Here is a 23,824-nt window from a genome sequence, read left to right as displayed (position 1 = left end):
AAAGAAGGAGATTAAACTGAAAAGTTTCCACAAAACCTTTTATTTGGGAATCTTTATGTAAACAAGAAAAACCCACCTAAATCAGTCAATCACTACTGTAACTATTGTGACACAAATTCATGGAACTGCCTCACTGGACTACAGTTTATTAATTGACATGACTATTATTACCAGGTGTACAACATATTAAAGTTTCTAGTATAGTTTACCTTTAGAAAGACTGGCGTATATTCAGAGGCCCAGATTAAGCTCAGCTCTTGTTAATTTGAAAAGGTAAATTGTAAAATGAACACATTAAACCAAATTTTACAAAACAACAAAACAATAATCTACACAGTCTAGGAATAATAAAATCTTTCTGAACATCAAGATGAGAGATTAACTGCGCCCTCTGCTGGAGTTTTGCATTTACTTCACCAGTCCATGGTACAGACACTCCCGACACCCACTGCCTTCTTGTGTGATATCGTTAAAGAAATCCAACAAAATGATTCAAGATCTCACAAAAACAATGGCTGTCAGGTTCAGAAATGGGTGCAATTTCTGATGACTCGAGATGCAACATTTATCTCTACCAACAATTACATCAATATAAAATCCACCCATTCATACCCTCATCATATGAACTACTAACACTATCCTTATGCCTGAGCTGTCTTTACAACATGTGATTATGTGCCGATCTGCAGCAAGCAAACCACTAATAAAAGGTCGCCACGAAAGGCTTGATCCTGGTCTTGTGGCTTTGTGGGGAAAAAACAATGACAAATTAGACTTTTTTCTTTTTCTTTTTTTTTTTTGCATTTTTCAACTACTTTAATTCAATTTTCACATTATAATCAATATATACCCCCATAACCAACTAGTGTGAAAGAAGAACTATGTGCCTTTTACTCAAGTATGCTTTAGCTTTCTAATTGTGTACTACAGTAATTTTTACTCATTTAAAATGTCTCCATGGCAACCATGTGTCTTATCTGTGACTTCTCATGTGCCGAGTTAAACCATGTTGCCGACTGAAATCTTTTCCACAAGTTAAACATGAAAAAGGCTTCTCACCTGTGTGAACTGTCATGTGATCAGTTAAGCTACACTTCTGATTGAAACTTTTTCCACAAGTCAGACACTGAAAGGGTTTCTCACCTGCATGAATCATTATGTGACGACTCAAAGTACACTTCTGACTGAAACATTTTCCACAGCTCGCACATGTAAAAGGCTTTTCGCCTGTGTGAGTGATCATGTGCTTGGTTAAGTGCTTTCTTTGAGAAAAACTTTTTTCACAGCTCACACATGAGAATGGCTTCAACATTGTGTGACTCCTCGTGTGAATAGTCAAAGAATACTGATCAATAAAACTTTCTCCACAAGTCTTACACTGAAAAGGCTTCTCACCCGTGTGCCTTCTCACGTGAATAGTCAAAGAATTTTTTGTAGTGAAATGTTTGCCACAAGTCACACACAAAAAGGGTTTTTCGCCTGTGTGACCCATCATGTGCATAGCTAAATGCTGCTTTAGACTAAAACCTTTTCCACAGGTCACACATGAAAATGGCTTCTCTCCTGTATGAACTCTCATGTGAACAGTTAGATTATTCTGTCTACTGAAACTTCTTCCGCAGTTCTCACATGAAAATGGCTTTTCACCTGTATGAACTCTCATGTGAACATTAAGTTCACTTGTATAACTGAAACCTTTTCCACAAGTAACGCATAAAAAAGGCTTCTGACCTTTGTGATCTGTCATGTTACAATTAAAATTATCTTTTCGAATGAAACACTTCCAACATGAGAAAGGCCTTTGGCATGTGGTACTTGATGTATTTTTAGTCAAGTCACTACTTTCAGGAAGGTTTTCCTGACCTTTTTGTTTTGAACCGTCAACATGCTGTTCGATTTTCTGATGCCTCTTTTGTTTCTTCTCTTCGTCTCTCTTTGCTCCAAAGTCATTAGGATTGCTCTTTTCCTGATTTTGGTTCTCAGCTTCAGCAGCTTCATGGATGATGACTTGGATCCCGTTTGGTTCTGATTCAGTGAGAGATGTTTGCTCATAAACAGGAACCACCATGCGGGTATCAGTCTCCTGGTTTTGTAGTGTGAGCTGTTCTTCACCCTGATTGTAAACTTTCTTTTCCACTTTTATCTGCTGATGTTCTAGATCATCTTGTTCTTCTTTTATCTGCTGATGTTCTAGATCATCTTGTTCTTCTTTTATCTGCTGATGTTCTAGATCATCTTGTTCTTCTTTTATCTGCTGATGTTCTGGCTCTTTCTGTTTCAGAGAGGAGATCCTGTCCTGGTTACTTTGCTCCCTCATATAAATGTTACGCTGTAGGTGGTCTGGAAAAAAAAAGAAAAAAGAAAAATAAGTTATAAGTAAATTGGAGAAGAATTTTATTGTTTGACATTAAAATCACCAGATACCTGAAATTCAAGAGTGGATGCAGACAAATATCAAATACTTAAGTCCTCTTATTGTGTCAGTACTGTTAAGCATTCACAATATTGAAATGTTCTTTATCTTTATTCTTTGTCTTTATTTATTCTATATGCTAATTTTTTGCCTCGCTACTCCAAAGCTTTTGTTCTATTTCAACAATTCCACTTTTACAATGTTCTGGTCATTCAGGACAATATGATTTTATCTTCTGGTATATTTTATCTTCAACAAATTCTGAAATATTAAACTTTTAATGCATATTTTGGCACCTTTGGAATGATTGGAAAACATCAGAAATTCCACCAAATTCTGCAGTCACTTTTTTCACAGCTAACTACTTTCACATATTTTCAGCTAGGAATGACATTCAAAATTTAAAATGTCATAATCTTCGGCTACTTCTGCACGTTTCAGGTTTTTCATATCTTTTACCATTTTCATAAAATGCTGCTGTAACTGAATGCATATTATCCTCATATTTTATCTCCAATGATGGAATTCTTCAGCTGCTACAGTGCTCATTTTAACTTTGTGAAAATTGTTCTGATTACTCGCTCAGTTTTCATTCTTTCTACACATATTACACAACAAAACGTAGGAATTAATGTCTAGATTCAGAAATCGCAACATTCATTGGTGTGAAAATTGTTGTTTTCTGTCAAATCACTCCAAAGCATCGCGGGACAATACAATACATTGCAGTTTCATTTTGTTTATGTGTGACTGTCACCAGTCTGATGTGATATGGTTATGCAACCATGCAGCAATGTGCGAGTAAGCAGATAAAAGAGACAGAGGGAAAACACAGAATCCACAACAAAACGCTTCAAGAATAAAAAAAAAAAACATTCACACATCATTGTCGCAGGAAATGCAATTTTTTTCTAGTTTCATTCTTCTTTTTTTACATGATATGAGTTATTTATTTTGTATTTATTACTAATTATAGCATTTTTAATACTTCTATTATTATTACTATTATTAATATTATTATTATTATTTGATCTAGCCGTGTATAGTTCTATTACTTCTGTTTTCAAATGTGAGTCTGTAATTACAAGGGGGCAAAGCAGTGAAAAAAGAAAGAAAAATAAAGCACAACTGAGGTCTTAGCACCACATGCTTAGCACCACTGGCTCCATTTTCTTTTTCCAAAATTAAGCGGTTTGAACAGTATAACTGTGAGGCCTGTGTTCAATTTCCTGTTAAAAACATTTATACAGGAGTGGAACATTTACTAAAATGATCATCATACAGAAAGCTTCTACATTTAGACCTTAACCTTCATCCAAACTGGTGTTTCCTACCTATCCGGTGTAAAATAATCCGGGGAGTCCGGGAGAAATCCAGCAGTCTGCGCTGATCATCCATCTCTTCCTCCGACTTGACGATAATTTCTTTAAATTCTGTGAAAGTTTCTTCAGCGGGAAACATTAAATACACTGAATGCATTTTATTTTTTTACAGGAAAAACACTAGCACATTCAACAACAGATCGTGGACCGTCTTCTTCTTCTATGAATGTTGGTATCCACATTGTTGCTTTACCGCCACCTTCTGGATCACACGAGCATCAGGTCTAAAAACGTATAAGGTTACTTCCTTTTATTATGAGCAGTTCTCTCAAAAAAACGTAAAATACTATTCTTCTTTTCAGCTTCATCTAAATAAAACAAATGCGTTAAATTTCAGCTCCCTAGTTTTCTTACATCCATGATTCATGTTTTCCACTTGACTCATATTTCCATTAAAGTAGCAGTAAAAAATATATAATTAGATAATCATCTATTATCCCCTAGTTCTTCTGCTCCTTGTAAACTTATTTATTTTTGAAATCTGTATAGCTGTCATTTCGATGCATTATCCCCCCTGTCTTTGCTGCTGCTTTGTGTTCCCTAAAATATATATATAATTTCACTTTCAGATTTGAACACAGCTTCTTTCCACATTTTCTTTTTTATAGCTTCATTTTTATTTGTTTAAGACAAGAGAATTCTGATCTATTTTAACTACAGACAATGAGGAGAAAAGGTGTATGTGTGAAGCAAAAATTAACCCCCACTGTGTTCAGTGAAGTGGCTTTCTTGTCCATTGCTGCTGTTTGCAGATCTTGCAGGTGCCTCAGATTTACAGGCGTACCAGAAACACAAACACAACGTTTTGGATCTGGACTTTTGTATTTTGATGATAGCCAATAGGAGAGATGCTGACTCTGAATCCAAAGCTCCCAATTCTCTCAACCCCCCTTTTTATTTCTTAACAATAAGAAATTATTTGCTATCATTATAATAAACAAATAAAAACAAATACATATGCACAACAAAACACAGACCGCAAGGTCTCTGATACATCTGCCAGACAAGCTCAGGTAACAGAACAAGACATGCTGTTAATACACCATAAAAAGGGCCTTTAGATCCTTTCATTTTTGTGCTCAGCAAAAAACAAGGTCAGTCTGATCTTATTTCAGATGGCAGAGCTCTTCCTTAATCCAGTCCATGAGAAACTGAAGATTTCCATCTAAACAAAATCCACCTCCAAAGAATGCGACAAAGTTTTTATAAGTCACAGGTAGATCAACTAAAGCTGCTGATGGTGCCACAAATAATGCAGTCAGAGCATCAGGAACAATGCTTTTCCCAGCTACACTGGACATCAGAAACTCTATATCTCAAAGATGGACATAATGAGAACATGTGAGCACCTATCACACTACAGGGACATCATGTACTATATCTTATTAAGCATTCAGTTTGCTGAAACTGTCAGTAAATTATTGGTTAAATTTATAAGGGCACAAGGAAAATCACCCTACTAAACAGGTACTCAGCAAATGTTGGGAGTATGGCCATAACATAAGGAGTTTTGGATGGGAAGGAAATATTTATGCAGATCATTTGGGGATAAATAATATAGCATGTTGTAAAACTGTAATTAAATCTAGAATTGCCCCATGGATATTTGAAATGACAATAGTAAATTTAGAAACCAAAAAAATAGAACAGTCTTGTGGAGGTTTGTATCAAATTATTCAGCAGCATTTAGAAATAATGTATGAAAGTATGACACAAATAAATACAAATTCATCAAAAGAGGAAAGTGGTAAAACAGGAGTAGCAGTTTATATTCCGAATCAAAAAGTTTTTATGAAAAGAAGAACAGATAAGTTATAAATTTTTTCAGCAGAAATGTTGGCAATTATTTTGGCGTTGCAATGGATAGTGGAGATGAAGCCCAGAAAGGTAGTTATCTGTTCAGATTCAATGTCTTGCCTAAGTAGTATTATCAGTGGAAAATCTGAAAGCCGTCAAGATCTTTTAGATGAAGTTAGTTATTTGATATAGTATAAAGCAACAAAAAAAAGTGTTCAATTCACATGGGTTGCAGCACATAAAGGAATTGTAAGTATCGAAAAAGTAGATAAGTTGGCTAAAGAAGCAGTTAAGGCAGGAGAAATTGAATGAGATGTCCCACTAAGTAAAGCAGAAATAAAAGTAATTATTAAAGATAAAATAAATAATATATGGCAGGAGAGATGGAATTTAGAAGAAAGAGGAAGGAATTTACATAAAATACAGAAGGAGGTAATCATAAGAAATAATAATATAATAAACAGGAGAGAGGAAATATGGATTAACAGGTTGAGGATTGGGCATACTAGTTGAAATAGTGGTTTAAAAATAATAGGGAAACATCCATCAGGTGATTGTTCCAATTGTGGGGAAGCAGAAAGAGTAGAACATGTGTTGATTTTTTGTAGAAAATATATATAAAAGAGAGGAAGGAATTGGAATGGGTAATGGGGAGTTCAGTAACTATGGCTTATTTATTAAGGAAACCTCAGTCACAGGATATAATTCTAGCACTTATTAAATATTTAAAAGATACTAAATTAGCTGAGGTTAGCATGCACACACACACACACACACGCACACACCCCCACACACACACCCACACACACACACACACACACACACACACACACACATTTAGTATGTGTGTGTGAGTGTATGAGTATTTAATTTAGTTATTTTAAGATTGAAGATATATAGGAAATTAATTTCTGAATTACATCTCCGTCCAGTTGATGGCGGTAATGCACAAAGTTTGTAAGCAGCCAGAAAACGCTATGCAAGAAGGAGAAGAAGAAGAAAAAGAAGAGAAAACGGAAGGAAAGAAGATGGCGGATGGTCTATTTTGTTGAATATTGTTTATCAACGAACAGTTAATCCTGCTGAAGCAACTTTCACAGAGTTTAAATGAAATATCGTCAAGTCGGAGGAAGAGATGGACGATCAGCGCAGACTGCTGGATTTCTCCCGGACTCCCCGGATTATTTTACACCGGATAGGTAGGAAACACCGGCGATTAGATAAAGGTTAAGGTCTAAATATCTGAACCTGTTTTTTATCAGAATCATTTTAGTAACTGTCTTCTTCCCGTATAACTGATTTTTAACAGGCAAATGAACGCAGACATCACAATCACGCTGTGAAAAAGGCTCATATATGTAGAGAAAATGGAGCCAGTGATCTCAGGCGTTATGTCGAGAAACGCATCGCTCTAAACTCTCTCATATTGATGAGAAAACGGACTGAAATATGACCGAAGATCAAACTTTTGAAGTTATTTGTAACATTATCACGTTTCTTAACCATGTAAGCCGTAAAACGGTGGGTTTTATTTCGCAGATTACATTAAATAAATGCGGTTTTTACTCCTTTATTGACATATGAGTCGAACTTTTTTTCAGTCTGTTGAAAATGTTCTCCGCTAATGGTTTGAAATTCCCTGCTTTTTTAAAACACCGTAATAGCGTAAAGCATTACTAAACAGAGGCCCATTATGTAGAACATTTTATATCACGCTTAACTGTCTAGTCTATTAATGTAGGAGGGGATGCATTTTAATTTCTGAGCCTGCCATTATTTGCATCCGTCCTGTTGATATGAAACTTAAAGCAGTAGCTCAGAGAACAAGTGTGATTACGTAGAAAAGGTGAAATTCCTCTAAACTCTTTATTTCTCCAAATTAGCAGAGGGATGCATTTTTTGGCATAGCAAATTATAAGCTTGCCAATATAAGCATGCCTGACCTATTTTCATCAAATATTATCCTATTTATATAAAACTCATACCAGTAGTTCATAAAACTACTCTAATTATGTAGAAAGGTGAAAAGGTAAAATCCCTCTTAGTTATTTATTTGTCCTCCCATGCTGGTTCCTCCAGCACGTCAACTTTTGTTCCCCATTGTCTGAGACATTCACTGAGCACGTTGTCTGTTATTAGCATATATATATATATATATATATATATATATATATATATATATATATATATATATATATAAATATGGAGGACGAGGTGCTGGAGGAACCATCATGGGAAGACAAGCCCCTACATGGGATGTACCACCGACAAATAACTGAAGTGGCTGATATCAGGAAATCCTACCAATGGCTGGAGAAAGCTGGACTCAAGGACAGCACAGAGGCCCTCATCCTGGCCGCCCAGGAACAGGCCCTAAACACCAGAGCAATAGAGGCTCAGATCTACCACACCAGACAAGACCCAAGGTGTAGGTTGTGCAAGGAGGCCTCTGAGACAGTCCAGCACATAACAGCAGGGTGCAAGATGCTGGCAGGGAAAGCGTACATGGAACACCCCCAAAGGTGGTGGAGAATGACCGAGCTAAGATCATGTGGGACTTCCAGATCCAGACAGACAAGATGGTAATGGAGAACCAACCGGACATTGTGGTGGTGGATAAAGAACAGAGGAAAGCCGTTGTGGTGGATGTAGCAATACCAAGTGACCACAACATCAGGAAGAAGGAGCATGAGAAACTGGAGAAATACCAGGGCCTCAGAGAGGAACTGGAGAAGGCCTGGAAGGTGAAGACCACAGTGGTGCCTGTGGTCATCGGGGCCCTCGGGGCAGTCACCCCCAAACTGGAGCAGTGGCTCAAACAGATCCCAGGAACAACATCAGACATCTCAGTCCAGAAATGTGCAGTTCTAGGCACAGCCAAGATACTGCGCAGAACCCTCAAGCTCCCAGGCCTCTGGTAGAGGACCCGAGCTCAGAGGATGAAAGAGACCACCCGCGGAGGGTGAGAAGGGAATTTTTATATATATATATATATATATATATATATAGAGAGAGAGAGAGAGAGAGATGTGCCGATCAGGTTTTTTCCTACCGATACCGATCACCCATGAGGGCCGATCACCGATACCGATCACATAATTATTATTATTTTTTTTTTTTTTATCATAAACCCTACCGGTTACATTATGTGGAAAAAGGAACCATGAATTCACCTTAATTTAGACAAAAACTTGTTTTTAATAACTTTTTCCAAGAAGAAAACTAAACAAAACAGGTATTGTGCAAATTGTACTGCTATTGATAATACTATCTTTAACAGACTGATAACATATGAAGGCTCTGAAGAGGCTAAATAATACAAAGAGCCAAAATAAAACCTCTCAACATTGCCAAGAAGTTCAAGTATAAAACTTAACATTCAAAGGCAAAAACAGGATCCATTACAATAAACAATCCAGAGTTACTGAATGAAAACTTCCTGATAGCATGGCGGCTAGCTGATTACTGCTAGCTCTGATTGGCTGTTTCTGACTGAGCGGAGTAATTATGCAGAACAGGGAGGAGATCGATTATTTTTTTAGAGATTATCTGTCTCATGTTAGGACAGCGAAAGTTTTAATACATATGTAAAATTTATTTTTTAAGTTAGATGCTGCAGCTTTAAGCAGAGGTTCTCCACCACTACCAGGTGGAGCAGAAGCGAAGCTCCGTCTGTCAGATATTACTACCTGCAGCGTAGCAGCTGTTCAACAGGAGAGCAGAACCAGCGTCTTACATCGCAGCACGAAGACTTAAATAATTTTCCAGGTTATTTGTTTAGCTTTCTGACCGTCATGCTAATCCGGGTGAGTGTTTGTAGCTGTGCGCTGCTTTACCTGCTATCTGATCGCTCCGTATGTCTTTTTTACTGCAGTGAGCCTCGATGTAGCCAAACTCCGTCAAGTATGGCATTGTTTTTATGCCATATTAGATTCGTTGTGTTGATGCATTTTGACGTGCTTTAATTTTCCGCCGCAACACGCAAACTTCCCCATTCATTCAGTGCGTTATAGTTCCGCATCGCTTAGGATTTGTTGCTGCGCGTTTGGGCAGAGTGAAGGAAAGAGGAGACCAGCTGCACAGGCAGGTTGGAAATGAGATGATCGGTATCGGCAACAAGAGCCAATAATCGCCGATCACCGATCATGCACTTTTTCACGGAAATCGGCCCGATTATGATCGGTGACCGATCGATCGGCGCACCTCTAGTGCTATATTAAATAAAAACAGAGCAATACATTTTATTGCTCAATATTACCCATCAGATACCGTTCCCCCACTGTAAAACAAGGGGAATGCTATGTTTTTATTATTATTGTTAATGGTATTACTATTAGTTTCACACAAAAACGTGAAGAACGTGTGACAACTTGTTACTCGCACGAAACATGTTGTTTGAGCTTTCATGGTGTCCGTAGTTCCCCAGACAAGAGCGCCAAAAAAGGGCATGCTTTCTCAGTGCTCATAACGAGCACACGCGTAAAAATGTTCAATGTCCAAAAAACTTGAAAATTAATTTTATAGTTTCTTTTTTCCAGTTTGACAAGCAAATAACAAAGGTCAAAATTTTCATTAGTGATATGTTGAGTAGTCCAGGAGGATTTTTATGAAGCACATAAAACAGAGAACTCACCTGAACCCGAGCAGTTATAGTTTTTATTTTTTAGTAATAAATCATTGTCCACATAGTGAGTAACAAGCCAATCACAACTCTCTCTCTCTCTCTCTCTCTCTCTCTCTCTCTCTCTCTCTCTCTCTCTCTCTCTCTCTCTCTCTTCTGTTTGTTTCCAGTTTTCCTTTTGATCCAGCCATTGTTTCATACAACCAGATTAATCAGAGTTTATGTATCAGAATGAGAAACATATTTTACTTGTTTATTCATTGTAAGGCTTCATGTTGTTTTGCCCATTTTACATATATTGTCCCCTTGATGTCCCAGTAGAGCATGTGAAGCACCGCGGTGCATCGGCTCAGGAGTCGAATGATTGGATGCATGAAGCTTCATCTCACCATCACTACTTTTCATTGTTTCCTCTCCTGCTCTGGTCAAAACCCACAGGCCCAACCCAGTGCATGCTGGTCCTGTACCAGTACCTATACTGACAGAAAATGGACCCACAATTCTTCCTGTCTAACTTAGAAAAGTAAATAACAAAGGAACAAAAATTAGACAATTATTAACCTACAAATAAACTCTGTAAATAAACCCCAAAGTTAAGTGGACTTAACATTTTAATACAACTAAAAGTAATGAAAATAAACGATAGCTCCAAATTAAGTTATATTTTGAAATAATGAAATTTAAAACAATGGTGACTATAATTAATTTTAAAATAAAAAATATTTTTTATTATCTGTTCATTTGAGAATTCTCCAATTGTCAGCTGAATTTCTCGACTTATCTGTCTCTGTCAACGCTCTTTAATTTTTAGGTGTGAATTTTTTCTTTTTGTTTTCATTTCTGTCTTAAACGATGAACAATTTCTCCCATTTACTTCTATAAAGTTAACAATTGGTCTTTTTTCTGTTTTCTTGTCCAGGTTCCCTGCAGTGTAACGTTTGTAACCAGGAGAGGAGATCCACTCTGGACCAGGAGGAGTTAGAACCTCTGCAGGTGAAACAAGAACAAGAAGAACCAGAAGATCAGCAGATAAAAGAAGAGCAGGAGAATCTAGAACATCGGCAGATAAAAGTGGAAGAGAAAGAAGTTTACTTCAGTCATGGCGAAGAACAGATTGAGTTAAAACAGGAGACTGATACCTGCATGGTGGTTCCTGTTGATGACCAAACATCTCGCACTGAATCAGAACCAAACAGGAACCAAGTCATCATCCAGGAAGCTGCTGAAGCTGAGAACCAAAATCAGGAAAGAAGAAAACATTTCTTATGTGTGACCTGTGGAAAAAGTTTTAGTCTAAAAACCAATTTAACTCGGCACATCAGGATTCACACCAGAGAAAAGCCGTCTTTATGTGTGACCTGTGGAAAAAGTTTTAGTATGAAAAGGAATTTAACTCGGCACATGAGGATTCACACTGGTGAAAAGCCGTTTTTATGTGTGACCTGTGGAAAATGTTTTAGTCAAAAATTGAGTTTAACTCACCACATGAGGATTCACACTGGTGAAAAGCCGTTTTTATGTGTGACCTGTGGAAAAAGTTTTAGTCGAAAATTTAGTTTAACTCACCACATGAGGATTCACACTGGTGAAAAGCCGTTTTCATGTGTGACCTGTGGGAAAAATTTTAGACAAAAAAGGAATTTAACTGACCACATGAAGATTCACACTGGTGAAAATCTATTTTCATGTGTGACCTGTGGAAAAAGTTTTAGTCTAAAACGGAATTTAACTCAGCACATGATGATTCACACTGGTGAAAAGCCGTTTTCATGTGTGACCTGTGGAAAAAGTTTTACTGGAAAACAGAGTTTAACTAAGCACAAGATGATTCACACTGATGAAAAGCAGTTTTCATGTGTGACCTGTGGAAAAAGTTTTACTGGAAAACAGAGTTTAACTAAGCACATGATGATTCACACTGATGAAAAGCAGTTTTCATGTGTGACCTGTGGAAAAAGTTTTACTGGAAAACGGAGTTTAACTCTGCACATGATGATTCACACTGGTGAAAAGCAGTTTTCATGTGTGAACTGTGGAAAAGGTTTTAGTGATAAACGGAGTTTAACTCAGCACATGATTATTCACACCGGTAAAATGCCGTTTTTATGTGTGACCTGTGGAAAAAATTTTAATACAAAACGGAATTTAACTCAGCACATGAGGATTCACACAGTTGAAAAGCCATTTTCATGTGTGACCTGTGGTAAAAGTTTTCATCACAAGGTTAGTTTAACTCTGCACATGATGGTTCACACTGGTGAAAAGCCGTTTTCATGTGGGACCTGTGGAAACATTTTTAAAGATAAAATTAGTTTCGCTCTGCACATTATGACTCACGCAGGTGAAGAGCCGTAGAATTGTTTTCCATTTGTGTCCTATGTTGAGTTTCCCTATAAATTGATTTGGTTAAAAACTAGAATAAGGTTGAAACGATTCCTCGAGTGATTCAAATACCTTGATTATTTAAATTCCTCGAAAAAAATTTATCTTCCTTGAAGCTTCACTAAGTTATATTTTATTATTTAGCTCTCCATGTTCCAGCTGGGTTATTACTTGCATCGTACAGAGCTCTCACTTCCGCCTGAGTTGTTGACAAAAGCTGACAAAAGTGTTAGCAGCATAACGTCCAGTTTTCAAGTTCGGCCTGGGAGGATTTTATTGATTGATGTCGTGTAGCTTTATGGACAAACCGGAAATTTATTTCATATCATCCTGGTCTCAACAAATTGTGGTGGAGCTCATCGTGGCGACACGTAGCTGGTAGACGAGTTTCTGTGTGTGACGAACGAAGTTGTTAAATCCCATTGCTTTTTTTTTTCTTCAGGTTATCTTGTAAAGTGAGCTATTATTGTTACGAGTTAATTTTCTAAACTACAGAAAAGTTATTGTCAGGGAAGCTCAACTGTAAAAATTGGACTGATGTTGATATGTGATACTAATACTGCTGTTATGTTAGATTTACCAATGTTTTATTTTGATCTTTTTTGTATCTGATTACTTGATTAATCGTAAGAATAGTCGATAGATTTCTCAATTACTAAAATATTTGTTTACAACGGCCCTAAACTAGAATTAAAGACTGGAGGGATTTTATTTTCTAGAAAGCTGAGAAATTGTTGTATTTGTTAAATGTGATCATTTAGTTCTTGACATTTGGATTCGTAGAGATGTGAAACATTTTTATTGATGCTTTGTTTTTTTTCTGGCATATTCTGCAGCAAAAATAATGACAAACTGTATTGTTATTATATAAACATTCAATAAAACGACATGAATTATAACAAAACTGGGTGATAAATTGTTCTAGGTGGCATTTAATGCCCTTATGGCTACTGGGTAAAAACTGTTCTTCTTTGTCCTTGTTTTAATGCTCCTCTATCTGCAGCCAGTTGGAGCAAATTGTGACCTGGTGTGAGGAGTCTTTTAAAATGTTCTTAGTTTTCCTGAGAAAGCCGACCTGTGGAGTTCTTGGAGAGAAGGCAGAGAGCAGCCGATGGTCTTCCTGGCAGATTTTAGGATTCTCTGGAGAGTCTTCCTCTGTGCTGCTGTGCAGCCGGAGAACCACACACAGAGACAATAGCAAAAAAAAGTCTCAGGCTGCGTTCACACTACAGTCTGAAGTGACTCAATTCCAATTTTTTTGACTTAATGCTTCCTGTATCTAGGGTTTCCACCCATCCCTTAAAACACAGAATCATCCTGTATTTGGCTGTTAAATGTTGCGTCCCGTATGGAACCGATACGGGAAACGATTTGTTCCGTATTCTATAAATGTCCGACACGCCTATCACACATATATCAAGACTAATTGTAACAATAATGACCAAAATAAAACACAGGATATATTAAGGTCAGCTAAATTGTCGTGATAAGAGCTAAAGGACCCCGAGAACGCTACGGACCAACTCTCTTGTTGTTGCCTAGAGACGGAAACTCACAGTCGTGGTGAGCTGCTATCGATTGCGTCTTATTAAAACATCCTCAACCCGATTCTCCATCGTCCTTAGAACTGAAACCTCTCATTTCTAGTTCTAGATGGGGGCACACAGGGGTACAGAAGAAATTAAGCTAAATGTATTTTGTTAATATTCAGAGGTGGATTTTTTTTAACTTTCACAATTAATTTAATGAATTAAAAATGATGGTGCTGCACTTTTAGCTGCTATATTGAGATAGGATAGGATCATACTTTCCATCTGCTAGATCAGGAGCTGCAACCTGATCCACCCTGTATCTCTGGAGACACAAGTGGCTCTTTGGCTCACTTGATATATCAAATGATGAAATATTTCTCTGTTTTTTTGTTTCAATCTTTTTTTAAGTGTCGCCATGGAAAAACACTGGCTACCCTGGCCCTCGTGGTAAATTTGATCTAGAACCAGCCTCCAAACCTAACTCCTCACTTGAATAAATATTTTAGTAATACTCTGTACAATACCAGAATTTTCACATAACTTTTATACTTTTGGAACCCTGGTCACATTTAATTGTGATTATTAAATTAGGGTATTATGACCAGTTCCTCAGTACTTGAGCAGTTTACCAAATACATTTTACACTTGCTCAAGGTGTGCTACTCTGATTGGAGTACAATTTTGGAGTACTCTATGTATGAATGATTGCTCTATGGATCACTTTTTTTAAAAGGTTTTGTTGACTATTTGTCGCTTTATTTGGAAGTAGTTTGACAGGAAAGTGGGCAGCGAGAGAGGGGGAAGACATGCGGCCTTCGACCACCGCCAAATCACAGCACTCCCTCTGGATAACGTTTTAAAAACAAAAAACACTGCCATAAATATTGTCTAGCTGCAGCGGCCATCCCACTCCATGAAAGTAGGATGACACACCGTGGTGGGCGTCCCTTATTTTGATTTATGAAAGGTGGAAACCCTACCTGTATCCGATCTTTTCATGACGGTGTGAACAGCACAGATCGGATTCTTTTCGAATGCGACCCATATCCGATACGTATCCGATTCAAATGCGACCTAACGTCCAGGCGCATTCATCCAAACTGAACGTCACTGATACTCAACACATTCTGCGTCCTGATACGTGCAAGTGGGAAGAAAACAACCATGACGGACTATAATGAGGATTAAGTTGTTAATATGCTGCTCCAGTTAGACAACAATTTCAAATATGTAAGCTAAGCTCCGCCGTTAGCCTCCATGTTTACTTACGCAAACACTGAGAACGCTGACGCCATTGCGCCCTCTACTGCGCATGCGGGACACTTTCAGGTCGTTTCACACTGCAGAACGCATACAGGTCGCATTTGTGTGGCAGTGTGAACGGCCCCAGCAAAAAAAAAAATCGAAATTGGGTCACTTGAGGCTGCAATGTGAACGTGTGTGAAAGTTTTTGTAAATATAAACAAACTTTTTACCTGCCACGAAAATCTGCAGCAGCAACACAAACTTTTTTTGTGGACAATAACAAACTACAAAATGCCAAAATCCTCCTAAATATATTAAAACCAGACTTCACTCACTTGGTTATTTATACCAAGAAGCATCAAACCCAGTGTTTTTTTTTTTTCGTGATTTTAATTTTGTATTGTTTAAACTAGACCACATTTATCCTCAGACAATAACACGCAGACAAAATAAATAAAATAAAAATAAAAGGACAGGACAACCTCATTTGAATTTAAATAGTAGATTTCCTCAGCTTTTGTCACATGAAAATGTAACTGAGCAACGGTTACATTGGTGGTAACACTTTATTTGAAGGGGGTTGAATAAGACTGACATGACACTGTCATGAACATGAATAAGCCTTCATGAATATTTATGACTGTTGTCATAAAGCTATTCAAAATGTCTTTGTTATGACAACTTGACATTAACCAATAAATCATTACTGATATAAATTTGTTATAAAAGTATTACTGATTGCACTTTAAAAATTAGGTAACTTTATGTTATTAAAGATAGAGTTTAAACAGTAATGATATATTGGTTAATGTCAAGTTGTCATAACAAAGACATTTTGAATAATGTCAACTTTGTATTAAAAGTGTCATAATTTACCGAATGACGCTTTATGACAACAGTCATAAATATTCATGAAGACTTATTGATGTTCATGACAGGTGTTATGTCATGTTTATGACAGTGTCATGACAGTCTTATTCAGCCCCCTTCAAATAAAGTGTTACCACATTGGTCAACGGCGTACACAGCGCCATTGACCAATTTTAGTTTAGAAAAGGTTGGTGTAAATTACTACTAAATGGGAAAATTCTCCTTGTTCATTGGTCCAACAGTGACACCTGGTGGTTAATTTATGCTTCCGTTTTAAAGAACAGTAGATTTCTTCTGTGGTTACCTAGCAACACCCTGCGCGATGAGTTGTTAGATTATGAAGAAACCCGGAGAAAATCTTTAAAATGGCGCCCTCGGAAAGCAGAATGAAGTATAAATATACGCAATTGTGATTTGTGATAAGAAATGTTAGTTATTTAAGAAGCAGTAGAACGTCGTGGTTTAGATAAATGACACAACGTATTCTTTTTGTGTATAACTGAACATTGATATGTTGGTTTTATACTTCAGTTTTCACTGTCTCGATGGAAAGAAAGGTCGAAATTCAGCCAGACTCCCTGCGTCTGGCTGTTCAATCCGAGTGGCCACTATAGTTGGCGTGCTACTGTTTCAGTTTTTGATTCGTTTCAATTTCAGTTTTGTTTTTGTTTAGTTCTTTTTGGATAGTTATTGTTGATTAAAATTACTTTATTTTGTTTTCTTTTTGTTTAGGAAAAGGGAGTTTCTATTGTCCAGCCGTGTGGCTTGTTTTAAACAGGGACCTTTGCTGTCCCTGAGTCCCAAGCTGTTTTTATTTAGATTGAGGAGACTGGAATGGGGAGTTTTCTCCTGTATTCACCAGGGATTTTTGTGTAAGTGTGTTTTTGTTGCGGAACACTTGGGTGCATTTAGTTATATTTGTGTTTTCTTTATTATTATTCCTCCCCTGAGCAGTGTAATTTTATCTAATTGGGTTTAATCTATTTTTCAACTTTAAGAATTCCAGGGCCAGCATAGACTCCCACTTTTAGTGTGGTCACTTTGTGTCATAAAATAAATCGTGACTATTCTTGCTCATGAAACATTTGTGAATTTACTCAACTCTTTGTAATCTGCAGAAGTGTCTCTGTCATTTTTTTTCAAACTTATCTCTGTGATCTGGTAAAAAGAGGATCTAAGGCTGTATATCCATAGCAAAAGCTGTACCCAAGGTCACACTAATATTGTATTTGTTTTATTTAAATCAAGTGGAAGAGAAGATTTTAGTTTTTTCGATGACAACTGGAACTGTATGAGAAATCATTAGATGTAATAATCGTATTATCCAGAAGATGGCGGTAATGCCACCATATGAATACCGACAGTTAAAAAATCCCAAAAGAAGAAGAATCTGAAGGAAAGGAAGAAGAACGATAAAATGGCGCCCGGTCTGTTTTGTTGAATTTTCGAGATTTTTTCTGAATAAGTTTCTCAACAAGCAGTTAACTGCTGCTGAAGAAACTTTCACAGAGTTTAAAGAAATCATCGTCAAGTCGGAGGAAGAGATGGACGATCAGCGCAGACTGCTGGATTTCTCCCGGACTCCTCAGATTATCTTACATCGAATAGGTAGGAAACAGCAGCGTTTGGATGGAAGTTAATGTCTAAATGTATGAAGCTTTCTGTATGTCGATCACTTTAGTCACTGTCTTCTTCCCATATAAATGTGTTACTAGCAGGTAAATGAACGCAGACGTCACAATTATGCTCTGAAAATGGTTAATGTATGTAGAGGAAAAAATGGAGCCAGTGATCTCAGTTGTATGTGGTTGTATGACACAATATGGAAAAGTTCAAGTGTTATGAATACAAGTTACTGTAGAGACAATGCAGCAGATGGCTAGTGAAATAAACAGCGGAAAATAACATAATAATTAGTAAAAAAATAAATAAATAAAAAAGTTATGTTAGAGCCATATGAATGAAATAAGTAATTATTGATATGACAGGAGCAGCGGCTTTGACACCTGGTGGTGGGCGTGTCGATGCGGGTGTGACGTCATCAAATATGAATGAGAAGGTGACTGGCTGCTGCTGGCTGTGTGTGTATGAGGGACTGGGTGGTCAGTCCTCGCAAAGTTTGGAGCATGATAATCAAAATTAAATAAATCGATAATTGTGACAGAGCAAAGAAGAGGTTAGGAGTTGACTGATACACGGACAAATGATTCCCCGAGTTAGCCCAGTGCGGCCCTCTACCACCATTAGTTTGCAGTGTTTTATAATAATAAAACGTGTTTATTATTATTAACGCTTTGGTGCAAAAAACTGATTGAAAATCGATTTATTTACTGCATGTTTATGTCTGTTAAGGCTCAGATGGAACGGCACAGAAAGCAGCCCTTTAAACCATTCAGACACGAACAGAGACACAATCAGATGACTTACCCCGAGATATTAACTCAATAGTCCATGGAAAAACCTTATAAGCTTGTATTAAAGCAGAAAGTACGGCGGCCACCGTAAAAAAGGCTTACAGTATCAATTACGCCGCATGAACTGATCAGTAGATTATTGCGAGGGAACGCAAAAGTTTTGCGAGGGAACGTAAAAGAAAAAAAAATCCCCATGCCCACTACAGGGCTCCGTAAAATGTGCTATTAAATAACATTAATGCCTACAATAAATGATTTCATGGTAATAAAAATTAGGACAAAATAACTAGTCATTTGAGAATTCTCCAAATATCAGCTGATTATCTTGACTGAACTGTTGATCTGCACTCTTAAATCTTCAGGTTTCTTTTTCAGGAGTGCACCGATTTAGTGATTAGCCCATTAACTGGCCCCGATTTCCTTAAGTTTGGGAGATCAGTGGTCAGCAGATACTTAAATGTGAAACCAGTTTTATCCACTGATCTTATCTGCTTCAGCAAAAGTCTAAAATCAACCACTTACTCTTCTGCTCTCCTGTGAGAGGATTGACTGATAGACCGGCCCACCAGGTCATGTCTGCACGTTCGCTGTTAACAGTAGTCACCTCACATTTGTCAACTGAGCGACTTTTCTGCTATATTTAGTGACATTTCAGACAGAAAGAATGGTATCAGTCAAAATAGGAATCGGCAGGTAAGACTTTTTAAAAATCTGTAATCAGCAATCAGCCAGAATACTGCAGTCGGTGCACCACTACTCTATCTGGTGATTCAAAAGAGTCAACAATTCTTCCTTTTTTCTGTTTTCTTATCCAGATTACCTGCTACATAACGTTAAGGAGGAACAAAGGAACCAGGAGAGGAGATCCACTCTGGACCAGGAGGAGTTAGAACCTCTGCAGGTGAAACAAGAACAGGAAGAACCAGAAGATCATCAGATAAAACAAGAACAGGAGGATCTAGAACATCGGCAGATAAAAGTGGAAGAGAAAGAAGTTTACTGCAGTCAGGATGAAGAACAGATTGAGCTGAAACAGGAGACTGATACCTGCATGGTGGTTCCTGTTGATGAGCAAACATCCCACACTGAATCAGAACCAAACGGGAACCAAGTCATCATCCAGGAAGCTGCTGAAATTGAGAACCAAAATCAGCAAAGAAGAAAACCTTTATGTGTGACCTGTGGAAAAAGTTTTAGTCTAAAAACCAGTTTAACTCGGCACATGAGGATTCACACTCGTGAAAAGCAGTTTTCATGTGTGACCTGTGGAATAAGTTTTACTGGAAAACGGAGTTTAACTCTGCATATGAAGATTCACATTCGTGAAAAGCAGTTTTTATGTCTGACCTGTGGAAAAGGTTTTAATGATAGACGGAGTTTAACTCTGCACATGATTATTCACACCGGTAAAATGCCGTTTTTATGTGTGACCTGTGGAAAAAATTTTAATACAAAACGGAATTTAACTCAGCACATGAAGATTCACACAGTTGAAAAGCCGTTTTCATGTGTGACCTGTGGTAAAAGTTTTCATCACAAGGTTAGTTTAACTCTGCACATGATGGTTCACACTGGTGAAAAGCCGTTTTCATGTGGGACCTGTGGAAACATTTTTAAAGATAAAATTAGTTTAGCTCTGCATATTATGACTCACACAGTAGAAGAGCCGTAGAATTGTTTTCCATGTGTGTCCTATGTTGAGTTTCCCTATAAATTGATTTGGTTAAAAACTAGAATAAGGTTGAAACGATTCCTCGAGTGATTCAAATACCTTTATTATTTAAATTCCTCAAAGAAAATTTATCTGCCTTGAAGCTTCACTAAGTTATATTTTATTATTTAGCTCTCCGTGTTCCAGCTGGGTTATTACTTGCATCGTACAGAGCTCTCACTTCCGCCTGAGTTGTTGACAAAAGCTAAGTGTTAGCAGCATATCGTCCAGTTTTCAAGTTCGGCCTGGGAGGATTTTATTGATTGATGATGATGTTTGGGTCTTTGTCGTTTATCGAGGGACCAATAAACATCCTTTAAATGACTGGCGTGATGCCTGGTAGTCTTTCCTCCTCCTGGAGCTGCTGCCTGGTGGCGGTTCAGAGCGAACAGTGGGGAAGAGGAAGCGCTGCAGGAGTATTTATACAGGTGAGCGGATAGACTGAACACTGCGGGCGGCTGCACATTAGATGATGTAAGTGTTGCTTTACGGACGAATCGGAAATTTATTTCTTATCATCCCAGTCTCAACAAGCTAATTTTCTAAACTACAGAAAAGTTATTGTTAGGGAAGCTCAACTGTAAAAATTGGACTGATGTTGATATGTGATACTAATACTGCTGTTATGTTAGATTTACCTATGTTTTATTTTATCTCTTTTGTATCTGATTACTCGATTAATCGTAAGAATAGTCGATAGATTTCTCGATTACTAAAATATTTGTTGTATAATTGTTGTATTTGTTAAATGTGATCATTTAGTTCTTGACATTTGGATTCGTAGAGATGTGAAACATTTTTATTGATGCTTTATTTTTTTCTGGCATATTCTGCAGCAAAAATAATGACAAACTGTATTGTTATTATATAAACATTCAATAAAACGACATGGATTATAACAAAACTGGGTGATAAATTGTTCTAGGTGGCATTTAATGCCCTTATGGCTACTGGGTAAAAACTGTTCTTCTTTGTCCTTGTTTTAATGCTCCTCTATCTGCAGCCAGTTGGAGCAAATTGTGACCTGGTGTGAGGAGTCTTTTAAAATGTTCTTGGTTTTCCTGAGGCAGCCGACCTGTGGAGTTCTTGGAGAGAAGGCAGAGAGCAGCCGATGGTCTTCCTGGCAGATTTTAGGATTCTCTGGAGAGTCTTCCTCTGTGCTGCTGTGCAGCCGGAGAACCACACACACAGAGACGATAGCAAAAAAGTCTCTTAGAGGTTCCCCCTAAAATGCACAGGGAGGCGGCCATTTTGGGTCAAGGGCCAAATTTTGGCCATTTTTCACTTTTACTCACATTGAACTTTAACAAACTCCTATGGATTTTGACCTATTGGCTTCATTCTTGGCCAGGATGCAGTTAAGGGGTGGGGCTTTAAAAGTTACCAAAAAAAAAAAGTTTTGTAAATGTTCAGGTGGCGTGGGAGAGCGGTGAATTTGGCGTACTCACCAATGCAAATAAAACGTTATGACTTTGGCTTGCTGCCAATTGGCACCAAGCTTGGCATTAGTGATTGTGGTTGGTTCCCTGATGATCCTATCTCGTCATAGTCTGACGTCATCCAAGCCCCTCCCCCTCTGAACAGGAAGTAACTTTTATTCCTTGGAAAGCTCCATCTCTGACCCGCTTGACCTGATCAAGGTGATCTTGTGCCAGATGACAGATAAGTTGGTCTCACTTGCCTTAAAGCACCAAAAGTTTTCAGCGGAGGGCGTGGCAATGGCGGTGCGGCGCAGTGACAGGTCATGTCGCTGCCATACGTTTGGCTGGACCAAACTCACTGTGATCGATCCTCGTCCACCTCCTGACAGGAATGCAGTCCAATATTGGGTGGGTGTGGCCTAATTCCTCCACAGCGCCCCCTAGAATCATTTTCAAAATCAGTCCCACGCCATGCTTTGACCGACCATCATAAAATTCGGCACACATGTACATCTTGACAGGACATAAAAAATAATTGTACATCAAATCATGTGGGCGTGGCTAAGCCTCAAGTCTGACCGTTCGCCATGAAACATCAAGGTGGAATAACATCCCCACATAAGCTCCCAGGTGCATCAAACTTCATTTGTATCATCACAGACCAGAGCTCATCACATCACATGGCCAATTAGTGACATCACTACAACCCCTGCCCCATTCAACAGGAAGTCACATGTTTTCACACTGATTTTCTTCCCTTTACTCTGTGGTTCATGCAGATTTCAACCTGTGTTTAATGAAGCAGAACATGATGGTAAATCCTTCTCTCAACTCTGGCAGCAGCATGTGGATGTGGCTGAATGGTGAATACTAATCCCTCACTGTTTGCATAACTGTCTCAAAATCATACCTGCATCATTGTATTTACACTAAACTTATGATTGATCTTTGTTAACCTCATAAGAACCCAATGGCAATAAATTGTAATTTCACTCCACTGCGCCCTCTAGGTTATTCCAACAGCTATATCTCCTTTATACATCAACTGATTTGCACCAGATTTTTTGTGCATCATCAGGGAGCACTGCTGAACACATCAGTGTGTAACGGACAGGTGTGGGAGCTGTGTGAGGGCGTTGACGGTGGGGAGCGAGTGGCACTGATGGAGCTTATGCGGTTTTTGCATGTGTTTTTTTTCTGTGTAACTCTTCCCTCTTTATAAGTAGTTACATTTGAAAACAGAAAAAATACAGCAGAGTGGAGGTTCACCTTCCAGCTCGGCAACCACCCTAAACATGAAGTCAGGGCTACAATGCAATGGCTTAAAACAAAACATGTTCATGTGTTAGAATGGTCCAGTCAAAGTTCACGTGGTCAGTGTTACTTCACAATTTTATCCCACTTCATGTTGGTTATTCACATAAAATTCCAATGAAATATATTTGGTTGTGGTTGTTATGTCACAAACTTTGGAAAAGTTCAAGGGGGTATCAATACTTTTAAAGCCACAGTAGAAACAATGCAGTGCAGATGTGGTGCACCTAAAAATGCCACCACATTGTTTTTATTCATAATATTTTTATTTATTTCTTACAATTTTTTATTATTATTTTTGAAATATCTTTATGTATAATTTATTCTATTTTTTCCAAAAAATAAATAATATTTTGTTTGCATTTCGGCACATTAATCTGCCTGCATCTGTAGTGCTTTCCTGATGTAGAGATGGGAGCAGTAGTGGCGAAGCGGAACTTTTGTGTGGGACACGTCGCTTCCGGGTTGGTTTGGGGGCGGAGTTCCGGTTTTCCTCAAACGCAAGCTGGATGGTAACGGCAGCGCTTCGGACATCATTGCTCACTTCTATTTTATTATCCTTCAGATTGTCCAACATCACTGTTATAGCAGTCCTGATACCCGGGATCTGTAACACAGAACTAGTCAAATAAGGAGAGGGAAAAAAAGATATTTGTATTTGTATAAATATAGTAATAATCTGTAAAAATAAATAAATAAATAAAATATCTAAACATAATAAA

General features: G+C 37.8%; 3 protein-coding genes across 3 annotated transcripts; 2 read left to right on the top strand and 1 right to left on the bottom strand.

Annotated features, from left to right (window-relative positions):
• Window positions 1–24: 24 nt before the first annotated feature.
• LOC148156504 (uncharacterized) lies at window positions 25–4,159 on the bottom strand. The gene is made up of 2 exons (XM_088009856.1): window positions 3,748–4,159; window positions 25–2,340 (listed from the first exon to the last, which is right to left on the bottom strand). The coding sequence occupies exons 1-2, from the start codon at window positions 3,890–3,892 to the stop codon at window positions 974–976; spliced, it is 1,512 nt and encodes a 503-aa protein (XP_087865982.1). The 5' UTR covers window positions 3,893–4,159; the 3' UTR covers window positions 25–973.
• Window positions 4,160–6,577: 2,418 nt separating this feature from the next.
• LOC106912778 (uncharacterized) lies at window positions 6,578–13,499 on the top strand. Its single transcript, XM_088009858.1, has 2 exons — window positions 6,578–6,791; window positions 11,133–13,499. The coding sequence occupies exons 1-2, from the start codon at window positions 6,728–6,730 to the stop codon at window positions 12,566–12,568; spliced, it is 1,500 nt and encodes a 499-aa protein (XP_087865984.1). The 5' UTR covers window positions 6,578–6,727; the 3' UTR covers window positions 12,569–13,499.
• A 3,105-nt stretch (window positions 13,500–16,604) lies between these two features.
• Window positions 16,605–21,271, top strand: LOC148156503 (uncharacterized). The gene is made up of 2 exons (XM_088009891.1): window positions 16,605–17,850; window positions 19,472–21,271. The coding sequence occupies exons 1-2, from the start codon at window positions 17,787–17,789 to the stop codon at window positions 20,326–20,328; spliced, it is 921 nt and encodes a 306-aa protein (XP_087866017.1). The 5' UTR covers window positions 16,605–17,786; the 3' UTR covers window positions 20,329–21,271.
• The last annotated feature ends 2,553 nt before the right edge of the window (window positions 21,272–23,824 follow it).

Source organism: Poecilia mexicana, unplaced genomic scaffold, assembly GCF_051168715.1.
Source record: "Poecilia mexicana isolate PSO_F unplaced genomic scaffold, ASM5116871v1 scaffold_11, whole genome shotgun sequence".
Classification (NCBI taxonomy): Eukaryota; Metazoa; Chordata; class Actinopteri; order Cyprinodontiformes; family Poeciliidae; genus Poecilia; species Poecilia mexicana.
This window is presented reverse-complemented; position numbering and strand designations above follow the sequence as displayed.